This window comes from Pangasianodon hypophthalmus, chromosome 25, assembly GCF_027358585.1.
Source record: "Pangasianodon hypophthalmus isolate fPanHyp1 chromosome 25, fPanHyp1.pri, whole genome shotgun sequence".
Taxonomy (NCBI): domain Eukaryota; kingdom Metazoa; phylum Chordata; class Actinopteri; order Siluriformes; family Pangasiidae; genus Pangasianodon; species Pangasianodon hypophthalmus.
Window position 1 is genome coordinate 6,096,841 of NC_069734.1, and position 17,349 is coordinate 6,114,189.

Consider the following 17,349-nt stretch of genomic DNA (forward strand, 5'->3'; position numbering starts at 1 on the left):
AAGTATATTTGTCTCATATGATGCATATACTTAAGAATCAGCCTCTTAAAGCTGACCACAACAAGGATGAGCTCCCACTTTAGTTCTGTAATGCATGTTGCCTACATGAGAGTTCAGGTGAGAGTTCCTTTCTTCCACTACCCCCATATGCAGATCCTCCCAAGATCCATTTGGACTGCCTTGGCCAAACTGCAGATTCCACTATTTTGGTTGTGGCTGGAAACAAGCTGCGACTGGATGTGCCAATCACTGGAGACCCCGCCCCCACAGTGGTTTGGACCAAGTCAGATAAGGTGGGGAGAATACTATTATTAACATACATGCATACATACAACATACACACTTTTAAATATTAAATTATTTTTGATGGACTAAAAATGTATTCACATACAGGACCTACCGTAGATTAAGGCAATGTGTCTCATATTTATTACACTATTTTATAGGAAAGTAATGAAGATATGCACAAATAATGCATGCCATGTCATTGGCCCAGCAGTCAACTAAATTGGCCATTAACAAGCACCACTGCACTGTAGTCCTAAACATTTTGCTTTAACATTGAGACAGGAGTCCCAGCATGAGGGCTTCTGATCTAAGCTCATAAGCCCACAGAGGTAGGTTTTGGGGAGAGTTTTCCTCAACCACTTCCTGATATGTCATGGACAGTCACATTCAGAAAGGTTTGTATTGGAGCAGGATGCTGAAATGGACCTGTCACCTCTTAGTCTTAACATCTTAGTCTTAACCTTGGCCTCACCGCTTCTGCTCTGCTTGTGTAGGATAAATCTAAAAAGCCACTGGGAGAAGGGAAAGGGGAACCAGCCTTCATCTGGACTTTGAAGGATGGTGAAGTGAGTTTTTGGCCTTTAAAACAATAACGCCACCACAATCTCTTGTTATTATGTGCACTTTCGTTGTCCTACGCCGCCGCTGCTATGAGAGTGTCTTCTGACCTTTGTCTTTATTGTCTTTTTACTGCCGCAGCCACTGCATCGTGATACTGTCTTGGTCCAATTCCTATCTGTTTACGGTCATACCTACTTCACATGAGGCATAACAGACTGTTAATAAGGTTAAGACTTTCTGTGAAATCACTTATAATAATAATAATTATATTTTATTAAATATCTTTTTATTTGTCCATAAAAACCTCAGTTTTTCTCGATAAAATTTTCCTGTGATGCCCCATGACTTTATTGTGTGTTGGTTTGAAACTGTATCTTATCTAAACTTATCTAATATCTAATACTAACCCAGCAAAAATTACAAATTACTTCTTCAGTTCAGTATTCATTTCAGTATTTCTACATGACATTAAAGCTTTACTGCAGTCTTTTTTTGAACAGCAGTGTGTTCACATGAACTTCATTAGTATACTATGCTCTGAAGCAAACTGGCTGCACCAGGTGAGTGCATGCTTCATATATTTGTTTATGAAAAACCTTTGGTGACACCTACAAACACTGAAGGTAAGAAAGGAATATAGCAAGCACTTGATATACTATATTCCATTTTGATCATAATGTCTCATCCGGTCTCTGGTTTTGCATCTTGACTGAATGTTGCTTGGTCCGGAAGTTAGACTGTGCTCAGTGTAGGTTCTTGTGATTTGATTATTCCTGTTATTTACCATAAAAAAATCTGATCGGTTTTTCAGGTCTTGACAGATGCAAGTGGACGTGTCCACGTGGAGAGCGCAAGGGGACATTGCGTCTTGACTATTGAGGGGGCGGAGCGTCAAGATGAAGGCGTGTACTCGGTTATTGTACGGAACCCGGCAGGGGAGGATACCGCCGATATTCATGTGAAAGTTGTTGGTAAGATATTTAAATGTACTACCCATACCATGTACCCTATGGACTTACATATGCAATATAATAAATGTCTACTGAAAGATTAACCTTTTGCTGTTTAATCATTGCTTAAAAACTTTATAGGTTGATTCTTAAACTATTCAAGTTGGGCGGGATTATATAGGGTACAAATGACATCAGTTCTACCAAAGTTCCAATGACAATTAGCCATCACATCATGTCAGCTCCCCTTTTACTCAACATTAGAAACTAAAGTGACTTCTTTCCTGTTGTCTCAGACTCTATGTGACTGAGCAAAACTGCATCTGGTTGTAGTTTTTTCTGTTTTATATACACTGTTTTAGTGTAGTATTTCATTCATACACCCTGGATGGGATGCCAGTTCATCTTTTTCCCCCATGAATGTAGAAAAAAGGGTTCCATCTAGCACCCTAAAGTGTTCGTAAGTTTGTCCCTAAAAATAACCATTAAAGGTTTTATGTAGAACCCTATATCAGATGATTTCTCTTTCTGAAAAGCTTCCAAATAGAACTCCTCTCAGAAGCTACAATGCTTAACCATCCAAAGTAATCCTTTCTTTAAAGAGTGTAGGTGTTGATCGTGGCTCTGAAAGTTTAGTTGCTGTCTAGACTCTCACCACAACTTTCTGTGTGCTAGCAATTCATTATAGGAATGTGGTATGAACACTGATGTTCACAGTCACAGTTCTGACTTTTATTAAATGAGATTTTTTTTTTTTATTTCCCCAGATGTGCCAGATCCACCTCAGGCTCCCAGAATCCTCAGTGTTGGGGAGGACTCATGTGTAGTCCAGTGGGACCCTCCCCTGTTTGATGGTGGCCAGCCAATTTTGGGTAAATGCTACTCAAATAGAAAGCATGCAATCCTATAATTTAGGGCTTAAAGAAGACTTTGAATTTCAGCACATTAAAAAGCTTACCTTAGTCTCTATGGCTTCTAAGGCTATGTCCTGGAGAGAAAGAAGAAAAAGAGCTACAGGTGGATGCGGCTGAACTTTGACCCCTATAAGGACACCACATATGAAGCTAAGAGGATGATTGAGGGAATGGCATATGAGATGAGGGTATATGCTGTGAACAGTATCGGCATGTCACGGCCCAGTCCTGCCTCCCAGCCTTTTGTGCCTATTGGTAAGTTTCATTTACATTTGACTGATGCTTTAATCTAAAACAACAATCGAGCAGTTGAAGTTTAATGCTGTTAGCTTGGTGGTGCTGGGATATATACTCAACAACTCTGATCACTATCATTTGAACAGTAGCCCAAAGCTTTAACCAGTGAGCCACCACTGCCCTGATATACTCCTGATTTCTTGATTAGTCTTGGCCTTGGTTTTTATAAACACTAATAATAATTGGTTATATAAAAATGAGTTGATTTTTTTTTAGGATGAATGATTTATGGAATTTCTTTTGTTTCTGGTTAGACACTAAGGTGTTGAAGTGACTTTGCTCAAGAAAAAAATCACCAAAGCCATAAACCTAATAATACTATTTATCACTACAGTTGTTTAAAACCCAGGAACCTAAGTAAGCCATAATGAAATACTCTAAACTTTTTCAAACCCATCTGTATTTATAGGTGATTAACCACAAACAACAATCTTGACATGTATCTTGTATGTATGTACTGAGATACTTTACTGAAAACTCACTTATCATGGAAGTTTAAGGGTAGACAGGTAATAGGTGATCATTCATTTCCTGTGTCACTCAACAACATGGTGATAAATGACAAGTTTGAACTGAAAGTTTGTAGATGCAAATACTGCAATATTAAAATGAATTTTTAACAAAGGTAACCCTGATGTATGTATGTTAGACAATAAAGTGTATATATTATGGGTACTGCTATATCAGAACTTAAGACACAAGCAACACAAGTGATTTGTTTTAAGTGAAGACAGAATTCTTATATGTTCTTATATAGCTGTTCTTATATAGTTTTATTGAGATTTCTAATGCTGGAGCATTATGGTAAGAAGTAATTTTGGTTAATTTACACTGTTCCTAAGATTTTGTGATAAGGCTATGCAGAATCTGAAACTGAAGCACTTCATTTAAAGCTATAACCACAAAAGATTCCATCTGTAATGGTAGCCTAAAAAGGTAGGGTTACTTTTGTGGAACCTTTTAAAACAAATTTTTCACATAAACATTTCATAACTGTTCTTAAACAGTACTTAAAAAGTGAGTTTCAAGTAAGTGGGCTACATGTTCGTTTCTCAGTACAAGGAACCACACTGAAATTACTGCCTGGGGTAATTACTTAAGTACTACAACCGCTGTAGATCTAAGAGATTAGGCTGAAAAAACATCAGAGCATGATTTATGCCAAAATTTGGGCATGTAAGCCAGGCAGAAAATCCAGAAAACCCCTGAAGAATGCTAAATTAACCATTGTTCCTTGTGTCCAGGAATGCTATTATTGCAGGTTTAGCAGAATGCTAGAGTGTAAGAGAGGAGGGGTTTTGTGTGTATGAGGTGATGCCAAGCATGTTAGTGTCAAGGAGACCCTTCTTTCATCTGCTTGCCAATTTAGGGATGCTGCTCTATTCTAGCCACCTGGAGCCGCTCAGCCACACGTCATCATACCAATGTTTCAAGGCTCTGTCATCTCTTTGGAGAGTGGGTGCTCAATGCCTAAAATAAGACCCTTCTCAGGATATCTACCCAAGCTTAAAAGACTTTAAGACACAAGTCTTTCCATTTATCTCTATGTGATAGTAATTTTATTGCCTCATTGTCCCTTTATTTTATCTGGTGCAAATGGTCTTAAAAGTTATCAGTGCAGTGTGACGTCCAGCACAATACAGTAGATTAGGAAACTATTTTTGGGACACTCATCTATAAATAATGGCATGTTAGCGTAAGGTTATGGCCAAGCGTATGGTGCACACAGGCCGCTAGACTACAGAGAGGAGGGGGAGGACGCACAGCTTAGCCATTGCTGCTGTCAACAATTCCGATCACAGGACCCTGAGGACAGGACAGTACAAGACAGGAGAGGAGTACAGCAGATGAGAGGGAAAGGCCTGAACAAAAGGCAGCCAGGTTCACAGACCAGACGAGAGAGTATTTACAAAAACCTCAAGGGACATTACACCAGTGTGCAGTGACGAAGTGACCCACCAGCAGAATGACCAAGCCTATGCTTCCAAAAACTGCGGAGAAAAAGTCGGCCAACGAGCCACCAGCAAATGCTCCTGCAGATCTTCCTGCAGATACCCCTGCAGAAGTCAAGGAAAGTGAGGTAATAGCATCTCCTCCAGAAGAGACAGCCATCGAAGCAGCTGTTCCTCCAACTGAGGAACCTGTTCCTGCAGAAAGAGAAGCTCCTGCACCTTGTGCAGATGGAGAAGCGGTGCCAGGAGAGGGGGCACCTTCAGGAGAGGAGGGAGCATCCCCGGCTGAGGAACCTGCCCCTCCACTTGAACCTGAACCAGAGCCAGAACCTGTCGGCAGTAGGCATCTCATTCTAATTCTGCTTGTCCTTGTGGAAAGCTAGTGAATGCATGTCTTGGGTTTACGTAGACTTAGGCATATCTACAGAAATATCGTGTTTAGATCGGGATTTCATATTGGCTGACTTGGCATTGAATACTTTGTTACCAACTAGTCTTCACTAACCAGTGTTGATTCGTCAAAATTACTTTCTCAGAAATATTCAAATGGAAAAAATGTGTGTCCATAGAGGGGTGTATTTAGTAGAAGACGCTGCATTGCTAGCATCATTGTGTCACCTGCTGCAACTCAAGCATTCATCACTAAGAACAAAGGCTACTCTTAGTCTTTGCTGGATATAACTATTGTATTTTTTATGCTGTATACAGTATACTTAAAAAAATTTAACTGGTAATTCAGTGGAAAATGTGGATTCTGATTTAAAGAAGCTGCAGTTTTAAATTTAATTTCCAGTTTGGAGGAAGATTACCAAATATAGGGTAAATGCTCTTTCCTGACCTTATCAAGACTTTTTTCCAGGTGGATTTTTTTTTTAACTTTCTAGTCTATGCTCTGTTTTAAAGGCAGTTAACAGTAAGAAGCAAAAAAATGTGGAGAACAAGAGAATTGGTAATGTATCATGGGAATATCTTCAGATTTAGAACTTATTAGAGTCTTCCTTTCAATTGTTCAAAGGTTCTTTATTATTTTTCAAATTAATCCTAAGGAATCCATCCCTCAGCATTCTGCAATTTTGTCACAATACCTGAGCCTGACGTGACAATGCTACATGTAAACTATTTCTGTCCTGAATGCAGCATGCCCCTAACAGCATCTATATCGTGGAGAGGTCCTTATCAGCACTAGCCCAAGTTTAACTTGTGCTTATTCAAACAATGGCAGTTATGCTCAACTATAATGGGCAGCTGAAGGCCACGAAGGCTGGCTGGAAGATAATGTTAGATGTACCAGACTTGGACCTCTGAGTTTTATTGCCCCAATAGTTTCCATGCCCTTGTCCTCCAACTGACTATTGGAAGAGCACAGGATTGAAAAAAAAAAAATCCTGGTGACAAGTCCTAGTAAATCCATATAGCAAGGACTTTTGATTCTCTATTCAGGCTTTGGTATCTTAGTTACTAGGCAACTCAGTGCTTTAGTTCTCTGATCTGCTTTAGTGAATGTACAGCGCAGAGCAGATTTGATCTGCTTTAGTGAATGTACAGCGCAGAGCAGATTTCCACTCTAAAAATATACATTAAGCCGTTTTGTATTTACATTACTGTGAATAGGCAAATCCAAAAACCAAATATTACTGGAAATTTAAATTTAGTAATCTACAGTAAGCTTTATGTATAACAGAGCTTTACTTTATTATGCCTGCTTTCACCATGGTTATACTGGAGCCCCCCAATTTTTTTTTATTTTCAATTATAGACTTTTGATCTACTTTGGTGTGGCTAATTTTCTATAACTAGTCTAACTATAGCGGGAGTCTCAAACGTATTTTAGGTAACAGTTACACTTAGTACAATGTCAAGAGGGCCAGACTAAAAAAACAGTTTAGTAGACCAATAACACATTAACAACTCCTTTTAAATATGTTAGTTTATGGGCATTTAACTGAAAGCTACAGACTGAACATTTTCCACTTTTTGTATGTCCAGGAATCTTTAAAAAAAAAAAACAATAGCTCAGAATACTGAAATGTAATGGATGAAAAACCAATCTAGTTTGCAAATCCACCCCCCCTTCAGCTGCTCCCGTTCAGGGTCGCCACAGCAGATCACTCGTCCGCATATTTTAATTCTGGCACAAGGTTTACACCAGATGCCCTTCCTGACGCAACCATTCCCATTTCCAGGCTAGGGACCGGCACTGAGAGTGTACTGGCTCATACAACCCACCAGTGGCTGGGACTGGTTCCCTGACCAAGAATCGAACCTGGACTACGGCAAAGAGAGCACCACATGCTAGCCACTAGTCCACCAGGGAACCCTAGTTTGCAAAATTATTTACAAATAAAAAGTTTAAATGAATCCTAATTTGTTCTTTTGGAAAGAGACATGTTGACAGCATCAAATTTTAGCTTGCTAAAGAAGGATTATATATCATTAGCACGTTTTGTCAGTAGCAGAGTTATGGCTCTTAGTTTATTGCTCTATTTTGCCCCCTAGTGTAATATAAACTAGCTCTTTTTCAAATCTTTCAATTCAATTACAGCCCATAAGATTAATTTAATTTAAAACATGGATTCTAAATTTATTTGCTGGGCTGAATTACAACTTTTGCTAGGCTTGTCGTGGCCTGCGGACCGTATGTTTGGCACCCCTGAACTATAGTCTGTAAATATTTAACTACACTGTGAGTTTCGTAGAGTAGAGTAGATTTAGGGTGAGGTCTAGTATCATAGTCCTGCCGGACTCAAATGCACTGGTATTAATTAAACACTCGGGTTAGAATGCTACAACCCTACAATAACTCCCAAGAATTCCCAAGTACCAATTCTCAACATCTGTTGTCCATTAAATTCAGTTCAACCTGTGTGTTTTCCCTCAGCCCCCTCCAGTGAGCCCATCGGTCTGTGTGTGGATGACATCAGTGACACCACGATCTCTCTGAAATGGAGGACTCCAGAGAGAGTAGGCTCTGCTCCTATAGATGGCTATGGGGTCGAATACTGCAAGGAAGGCAGTAAGTGCATGACTATGATGGTTTCATGTGTATCTGTGTAAGTGTTATTGCAGAATGAGAGCGTCATTGAAAATGAATACCTGAACTCCACTGCACAAAAAAACCCTACACTTTGTACTCCTTACATTTTCATTTAGACCTTTAAAATAATTGTTACAAATCTCAAAGATTGTCACTTTTTTGCTTTTAATCTTAATTTATTTCTATTTAGTCAAATCTATGCCAATCTTATGAATATCACAAACAATAATCTTTGCACAGGGTCTGCTCAGTTGTTCTTCATTCATGGAAGTTGTTTAATGGGGGAAAAGCAAAAAAAAGGTTTTTGTTCTAGAGAAATTTGTATGAATTCAAAACAAATATGGATGACATGAATGGTTTTTGTTTGATTTTATACTAAACAAGTCATAGGAAAAGGTATGAATAGTAACCCTGTCCTTTAAGTGGTGTATCTTTTTATTTGAATGTTATGAATTTGCAAACAAGTCTATGTTGAAAGAAAAAAAAAATCCCAATTTCTAATTATAGTTCACTTTTCAGTTCAGTTCATTTTTACTTTTAAATACGTAAGCAGATTTAAGTACAGACACTCTAACTTTCAGTTAAGTATCACTTTGACTAGCTAGTTCATCTAATTATGACACACTAACCACACTCGAGTGTTATTTTCTGTACTTTTTCACCCCTGTAGTCTTAGTATGAAAGATGACTTTTTTTTCGGGAATATCCTTCCTGAGCGCAGTGTGTGCAGATAAACTGCACTTAACTTAAGATCTCATTGAAGCAATTGTGTGAACGCGAAATAGAGGTAATCCTGTGGTGTTTAGTTTGATCTATAAAGAACATTGTCTGATTGGTTCTGGATTAAAGCAATATGCCACGAGAGAGGATGTGTTACAGTGATTTCATCATAGGTAAGGGTGTTCTTAGGCACAAACTGAAATGGACAAATGTATAATTTTAATAATGTTAGCAATAAACAATTCTTCTGACTAAGATTAGGGCATTTTATGAACAGGAAAATGGCTCAAGTGTAAAAGTTATTTGTATAAAAACCTGGAGCACTGCTTCTTTGTGGACTAGTGGCATGTTTTTATGCAGACTTATGTGACATTTGCTTTGTTTTACATTTCATTTAGCTGATGAGTGGATTCCAGCATTTGAGGGTCTTACAGAGAGGAACTCTGTGATCATCCGTGACCTGCCTACAGGAGAGAAGATGCAGTTCCGTGTGCGGGCATATAATATGGCTGGCCCCAGTCCTCCTGCCACTCTGTCCCAAGCTGTCACCATCCGCGAGATCATGCGTGAGTTTAGCACCTACTGATTTAATATTGCATATAAGGAGAATTGTAAGTCAGGGATGTATCTATTGGAAAAATGAAGGCATTAAAGAATGCAGTGCCTATTTATGGCAAGTATTACCAGAGAGAACATTCTAAATAGCAGTCAAGTGCTATACAAAAGAAAAAAATAACATGGTACATGGTACTAAATATAGTACTCAAGTTTTCTTCAAACAGCACAGGGAATTATAAAACTAAATTTGCATTTGTCAGCTGCCTTTACTTCAATTTCAGCTGCATTTAGTTGCATTAACTTGCAGCAATACATTAGATAGAGTGCTTTACAAAAGCTTTTATTGTTTTAACTTAATAAGTCTAGTTCACTGAGGCAATCACCAGCTTGTTCCTGATCAGCTTTCAGCCACTAGCATTCACTAGCTTTCATGAGTAAGAGATATACACAATTACATTAAAGCAGGTCTGTACAATAGAAAGCCCAGGGGCCGGATATAGTCCTTGACCAAACTCCTTCAGGCCTGGAAGTAGAATAAATTCAATAAGAAGCTCAAATTATTCTAATAGACACATTTAGACAAATATATTATGGATCCCTTGCCTTTTGCTTGATGACTTCCTTATTATTGCCCTAAACAACATGGTTTGCAGCTATGAGTTAAAATAGCCTGCATGAGTCATGGCTGTCTTTTTCTATAAACCATTCTCATAAACTTCATTATTGGGTTTTATAGGGCACATTTATGAGATAATTTCCCATTCTTTCTCATTTCCACCATGTGATGTGTTTTTTTTCAGCCCCTTAACTTGTATCAGTTGGTGCAGTTTGTGTGACATGAAATAGAAGCAAAGCCTGGGATCATGTTCAATCACAGTTTGTGTTTTGATGATAATGTTACACATTAATTACCTATGATGCATGTTAACCTGCAAAAAAAGTTTCACAGATTAGCTCCACTGATGTGCGAATGTTGAACTGTCAGGGTTGCCAATCTGTTCAGGAAATTATTTCCTATAGCTTATATACATGACAGTTGTTGCTCAGAATCTTATCATGACTCACATCTGCCAACAACTATCTGCCAACAATCTGTTAAACTTAACAATGCAAACCCTAAGGATGCCTCTCTGACTGACAGAAACACGGACGCACAAACAAACCATTCCACAAGCAATTAGTTGATGATCATAAGTGTTACTGAAACTAAAATGAAGTGTATAGGATCACAGTTACGGACCCGTGTCTGGTTAAATTAATCTAAATCTAATATCAAAGAATACAGAACCAATTAACTATAACCAGGTCAGATTTCAAGAATAACTTTTCACTCTTCAAGGGCTGCGTAGTTAATCCTACTTGAAAAGTTAATTCTCTCAGAAGGGGAAATCTTTAGGTTTCCTCAGAAAGACAAACCAAAGAAATCTCATGACAGACTTTTAAGAGTGTAGGGGTCAGACTTTTAACTGTATGATGCCAGCTGATCATTTCGATTACTCAATCTCAGTTATTTTAATGTGCTAACTTTAGAGAACCTCACTAATATTTCCAGGACAGTGTATCCATGTTCTCATTTATTTTCCATAACGGAAACAACTCTATAAACTTCCAGGATGCAGAGGAATCCTGAGCACTCCTCTGCTGCTCATGTATCATATAGTATAACACCATAGATCTTGTTCACACATGCTCATTCTCATTTTCATGTCTATCAGCCGTTTACAGCAAATACAGTTACGGAGTTATGATGTGAGGTTTATTTCTGGGTCCAGGAGCCCCTCGGACATTCCACTCGCTGATAAAACAGTGACATGTGAAGTGTTTATCTGGTGAAAGACCATACTGGGAGGTCTCTGATGCCACCTAAGTGGTAAAGAAATGCTCAGCACTTTATGAACAGCTATTGCATAGGCTTATTTACTGAGCCTTTATAGTATAACCGCTGTGAGCCACAGAAGAATTACTCAGATGCTGACTCATACTCTTCTCTAGTTTTGAAAAATAATATATTGTCTTCTTCCAACATATAACGTGTTGAGACTCAGACAGTTTTTTAAAATTTATTTGTGGTCTTTTGCAAACCCATTCATTCATCTTCAGGAACCACTTCATTCTGTTCAGGGTGGATCTGGAGTCTATACCGGGAACACTGGGTATGACCAGGAATACACTCTGGATGTCTCAGAGCAGCACACACACACACACACACACACACACACACATCCATATTTAAGGCAATCTTGCATAGACAATCCACCTACTGGTGGGAGGAAACTGGAGGACCCAGAGGAAACCCATACAGACACGCAGAGAACTTGTAAAGCTCTGCTCAAACAGTAACACCAGTTCAGAATCAAACCAGGGACCTTGGAGTTGTGAGGTGGCAACACCACCCCCTGCACCACCCTGCAACCATGATGTTCAAAAATTTGTTGTTTCTTCACCACTGCAACTGCCAATATGTTAATTTTGTCAAAATGTTCAACATCTCCTGGGTCACTTCCCAATTCTCTGATTTTTCTCTTTGCCTTCTAACAGAGCGTCCAAAAATTTGGATCCCTCGCAATCTTCGCCAGACGCTCATCAAGAGAGTAGGGGAGAGTGTCAACCTGGTGATCCCATTTCAAGTAAGAATCAACTGTCCTGACTGACATAAAATCTCATCAAAATTCATTTTTCCAGGTTGTGAACATGGAAAAGGTCAATTGAGGGTGAATAATTATGCAAGGTACTGTACACTTGAGCCTTGTACTAGAGTTGGTAGCTCCTTTGGCCTCCAACTAGAGTGTGTTGGCCAGACTGAAATGTTAACTACTGTGTTAACAAGGGTTAATTAGGACAGGAAGGGCCTGTTCTCGTTGCCTCTGAAACACTATAAATACACAGAGCTGTGCGGCTGAAACACGATGATAGTGGATGCACACGGACGGCAGCTTCAATACGTGTTAATGACACAAATCTGAACAGCAGCTGTGAAAGCTCTCTGGGGAAATGTATTACTTAAAAACAGCATGCTGGCACGCACACACACACTCACACACACACACACACACACACACGTCCAGAGCCAATCTGTTTAAAACTCCTGCCTGCATGTAACACTAGGCATTTAACATACCAAAACTGTTTCCACTCAAATGATATATCTATGTTGTATCATATGAATGTAAAATGGATTGATTTTACAACTGACTGTGATAGTCACTTCTTAAGGTTGCTACTAATATTAGGTTAACTGTTTACTAGCAAGGTAGTTAATTATATTAAGTGAACCAGGAGTCAAGGTCAGCAAGGTAGATAATATTATGCTAACTGCTCTATTGTGTAAACCTGGACCAAAGTGGCTAGTAACCTAGCTAACATTATGCTGTATTATCTATTTAAAACAATTAGTCTCATGGGAAATGGCAATGGCTAAATTAGGAGTAAATTTTATATATATATAAAATGTTCTGTTTTTTTTTTTTTTTTTTTTTTTTTTTTTTTTTTTACATATTGTAACAAACATATGTGACAAAAATGGCATTACTCTTCAGGGAAAACCTAGACCAAAAGTAACCTGGACGAAAAATGGTGAGCCTCTTGACCCGAAGCAGGTGAGCGTAAGAAACAGTGAGACCGACACCATCCTTTTCATCAGGAGGACAGAGCGCAAAGACTCTGGCAAATATGAACTCCAGGTACAGATTGAGAACGTGGAAGACAAGGCCGCTGTGACCATTCAGATTGTGGGTACGTTCTTATGTACATTTCATCATCTCAAAACACTGTAGGTTTCTTGTGTCCCATTAGTTTTTGTATTCATTACTTTAAGACTCTCATAAATTGCTGTAAAACTAGCAATTGTTATTCGAGATTGTGGGTTTTTAATAATCATGCTGTGATCGCTTTTCTCTGCCAGACCTTCCTGGTTCTCCTCAGATCTTGAAGGTGGTGGATATATGGGGTTTTAACGTGGCGCTGGAATGGAAACCACCCAAAGACAATGGCAACTGCGACATCACCGGCTACACAATCCAGAAAGCTGACAAGAAGACCATGGTATGTACAAATCTATGTCCAGGTATGTGATTAACTTAGTACTGCTATATATAGCCAAATGCAAATATGACATGGCTATGGCTGCGAATATAGAATATTGGATGCACCGAGCATTCTAAGGGGTATTTCATGGCAGGGGCCCTTCTTGAAGAAATTAAATGGGTGTCTATGTAATTACAAAGTGAATCAAATGGTAAGCTGCTATACAAATCAAAACCTTAAGGTACATAATACAAGACTGCATCCAATACTGATTCTATCCAAGGTAAAAGGTCATGGACACTTGACCCTGGTCTTGGAAATCTATTCCTCTGACGGATTACTCATTCATTTTAAAAATGATCTCATGTAGTTAGCTAAGGACACTATGAAAAACTATCCAGTTATCACTCTTTTCCACTCTTTCAAATAGAGAGACAGAGCAGGAGAAACACAAACCAAAAGGCAGATATGACTTGTCCTTTGTCCTTCTGTACTCTGAAAGTGTCATGAAAAGTAGCTAAGCTCCCAAGCAAGCCTCTATAATTGAGTAAAGTATGTACAGTATGTGCAAGTGGAGGAGTACTTTGGGTTTCAACTTCTCTTGTGACATGCTTGGCGACTTGCTTCGGATGCCTCTGTGGGACAGGACAGCATTTAGAGCATCTGGAGACCGAACTGCCAAAATGCCCGTCACTGCCCATCATCTGTGAGCAGCTTTGCCCCCTCAGCATGGGGCAGGTATGTCCCACTACCTCCACCCTCCACCTCTCCAGTAGCCTGATTTAAGCACTGCCAGCACTCCATGTTCTTCCTCTCATTGTTCTCTACAAGGTTAGTGGCTGAATATGAGTTACACCACTCATCTGTATTAGGCCCAATTTACTCTTAGTGCATCCAGAACAATGAGCTGGGAGCCTCGGGATCATCACATTTCACACGACAATATCCAAGTCAGAAACCAGAGACGTCCTGCTGCTAAATATAAAAGCACTTTAGGTCCCTGGTCTTGGAACATGCACATAGTCTGCTATTTTATTCCCATCTACTCATTCAATCCACATTGTCATGCTAATAGCATTAGATTTAATACATGTGTAATGTGACACAGCAACATTAAAGGTTGACGCTGCATGGTTATATATTTATAAAAGGTGATATATAATATTGAGTGCATGATAAGGATTAGGATATGCTGCATGATGATATAACAACTAATAAAAATTACATCTATTAGGAAAATAAGTAGTAGAAGCAGCTAGAACATCTTTACAGTGATGTTATGGTACATGCAAATGTGTTAGTGGTACCAGTCAATATACAACAGTGCTGCTAAATTTTCAATAACAGCAGCTCTGACAGTAGTGCAGGCTGTAATTTAAATCATAGGTTTATATTAACGTGGTAGTTCTAATACATTTTTGTTTGTATAGTAACAATTCAATTACAGGGACTTGTGATGGAGGCTCACCAATAACGCTAAGGCTAGCATTATTTTTATCACTAAGGCTAATAATAAAAAGATAAAAAAATCCATTATTATTTAACAGAAAAGTCGTTTATATGGTGAAGCTTTCTGTAAGGAGACATTTAACATTTATGGAAGGAATCAACAGGGTCAGTGCTTTGTAGTGGCCAGCAAGTTTTCCACCATAGGAAAGTCTTCAGGACAGAGGACTTTACGCTTTCTGGTTCCTCTGTAACATGACAAGCTGTGGTCTTTGTCTTATTAACTTTCAGAGAGAGAAGAAAAGAGAGGCTGGAGAGGGAACAACTGTTTACAGCTGCTATAACATAAGTGATAACAGGAACATTGTAATATTGTAATATGGGCAAATTTAATATTCTTATATTTCTTATTATGATTACAAATTAAATATTAGATTATTCATTAAATGCTTTTATACACGCACACACAAAATTTTGCTTCTTTATAGAGATAAATGCTTAAAATTAGAAAAATTATCTGCCAAGCTTGAAATTAGTAAAAATGTCTAGAAATGGGTTTAGTAATCATATATTTGGTTTATTGTAATATAAAAGGCAATATTAGATCAATTTGACTATATTCGTAATATTTTCACTTGTTAATATGTCATTTTTTGCAGTGCACCATTAAATGAAATTCATAGTTTAGTCTGTAAAATCAAGGTCATCTTATTGCCCAGAAAACAAAGGGGATGCAACACATTTGCACTCAACTGTATGTGTATTTGTTTGACAGGAATGGTTCACTGTTTATGAGCAGTATCGGCGCACTCACTGTGTGGTGTCTGACCTGATCATGGGGAATGAGTACGTATTCCGAGCGTTTGCTATGAACATGGTGGGCCTGAGTCCGGAGCCTTGTGACTCGAAGGACAGCGCATACATCCAGAAAACAGGTGAGAGGAGCTACATGTACTCATACAACATTTATCCCACTATTTAAGCATTATTCCTTTTTTATTGAAATGTTTTTGTAGCTTGATGAATTCATAAATATATAGACTGCAAATATTTATTCATATTAAATCAATATTAGATTTGTACTGCAGACATCATCACAGACATCTTGATATTACTCTGACATTTTGCTCTATCCTAAGGCATTGAGTACAAGCCACCCACCTATAAAGATCATGACTTCTCAGAGGCACCCAAGTTCACACACCCGCTGGTGAACCGCTCAGTCATCGCAGGGTACAATGCCACTCTCAGCTGTGCTGTAAGAGGCATCCCTAAGGTAAGCATATCTGAAATCTGACAGATAAGATGGGAAAGCATTATTCTGGCTCATTACATGATTGTTTTGCCTATATACAGAAGCTACACTCTTTGCTAGAATAAGTGGAGGCAATGTTCTGTCTGTTTCTACAGTAAATGTACTGATCATTCCACAATTGCGACCAATTTCTTTGAATCTTACTGTCCATTTTAATACTCAGCCCAAAATAACATGGTACAAGAACAAGATGGACATCACGAACGAAGCCAAATACCGCATGCTCAGCAAGCAGGGCATTTTGACTCTGGAGATCAGGAAGCCGTGTCCATTCGATGGAGGTGTGTACATGTGTAAGGCCGTTAACGCCAGTGGAGAGGACACCGTGGAGTGCAAGCTGGAGGTTCGCCGTAAGTACCTCTCACATCACCCTTGACTTTTTCATTCATGTTCCAAAGTAAATAACACATGCAGACTGACACAAGCAAAGTGATCGTCTTGTTATTTTGATAAGTCCAAAATAATTATTTGAATAATTACATAACATTTCTGTCTGTTTCTGTCTATTGTACGGTATAGCATTCAGTTAAATATGAGGTCATATATGAGTGACACTGTGTTATCATATATGAATAATATACCTCTCTATATTTACTCATGACCCTGCATTGTATGTGTAGATATATGCTGACATAAAAGCAGAATCCATGGTTTCATTTTTATACAAATACCTAATATAAGATAATATATTGTATGCTACTCTGAATTTTCAACTAGGCAGACTCTAAAGTAAAAAGGAATTCTATGACTTCATGCAAAGTCACAGTTTTCCTTGATATTCACAGAGTCCAGAAGTATTAATAATAAAATGAAATCCAGAGGATGATTAGGCATACACTGGGTCTGAACAGCTTGCATTAGTATTTGTATCAATACATATCAAAGAAACATGGAGCATTCTGGCATATATCAAATGTCCTTGTTTTATTTTTGGATGATTAACGTTTAAGACCTGAACCTAAGAGTGTATCTGAGTGCTGTGTTTCTCAACTCCTGTTTTGGGGATGCCTTGCAGATTTCCAGGCCACTGCTGGAAATATGAATGGGGCAGCGTGTAATGCTTAACATGGTGGCTGTATTACATCAGTCCTGCTCTTAAAAAAAAAAAAAAAAAAAAAAAAAACCCTCCTTGGTGGAAGATGATGGAAAAAAAAAGCCTATCAAATTCTTACAGTGACATACACAGATAAAGAACACAGGGTGTTGAAAAAGTTTTCATAATAGACACTTTGTTAGCTATATGAAAGTATCTGTAAAAAACAAAGTACCTACGCATGAGTTCTTTAACATA

General features: G+C 38.5%; 1 protein-coding gene across 1 annotated transcript in view; it reads left to right on the forward strand.

The window, feature by feature from the left end:
* The window catches only part of mybpc3 (myosin binding protein C3), a 44,276-nt gene that overhangs the window by 25,464 nt on the left and 1,463 nt on the right, over window positions 1-17,349 (forward strand). Inside the window, exons 20-32 of the mRNA XM_053229437.1 lie at window positions 154-293; window positions 783-854; window positions 1,661-1,820; window positions 2,567-2,671; window positions 2,780-2,968; window positions 7,841-7,975; window positions 9,115-9,282; window positions 11,813-11,901; window positions 12,811-13,006; window positions 13,176-13,315; window positions 15,519-15,678; window positions 15,883-16,019; window positions 16,222-16,408. Of these exons, the coding sequence (XP_053085412.1) occupies window positions 154-293; window positions 783-854; window positions 1,661-1,820; window positions 2,567-2,671; window positions 2,780-2,968; window positions 7,841-7,975; window positions 9,115-9,282; window positions 11,813-11,901; window positions 12,811-13,006; window positions 13,176-13,315; window positions 15,519-15,678; window positions 15,883-16,019; window positions 16,222-16,408 (1,878 nt within the window). The remainder of the gene's footprint in view (window positions 1-153; window positions 294-782; window positions 855-1,660; window positions 1,821-2,566; window positions 2,672-2,779; window positions 2,969-7,840; window positions 7,976-9,114; window positions 9,283-11,812; window positions 11,902-12,810; window positions 13,007-13,175; window positions 13,316-15,518; window positions 15,679-15,882; window positions 16,020-16,221; window positions 16,409-17,349) is intronic.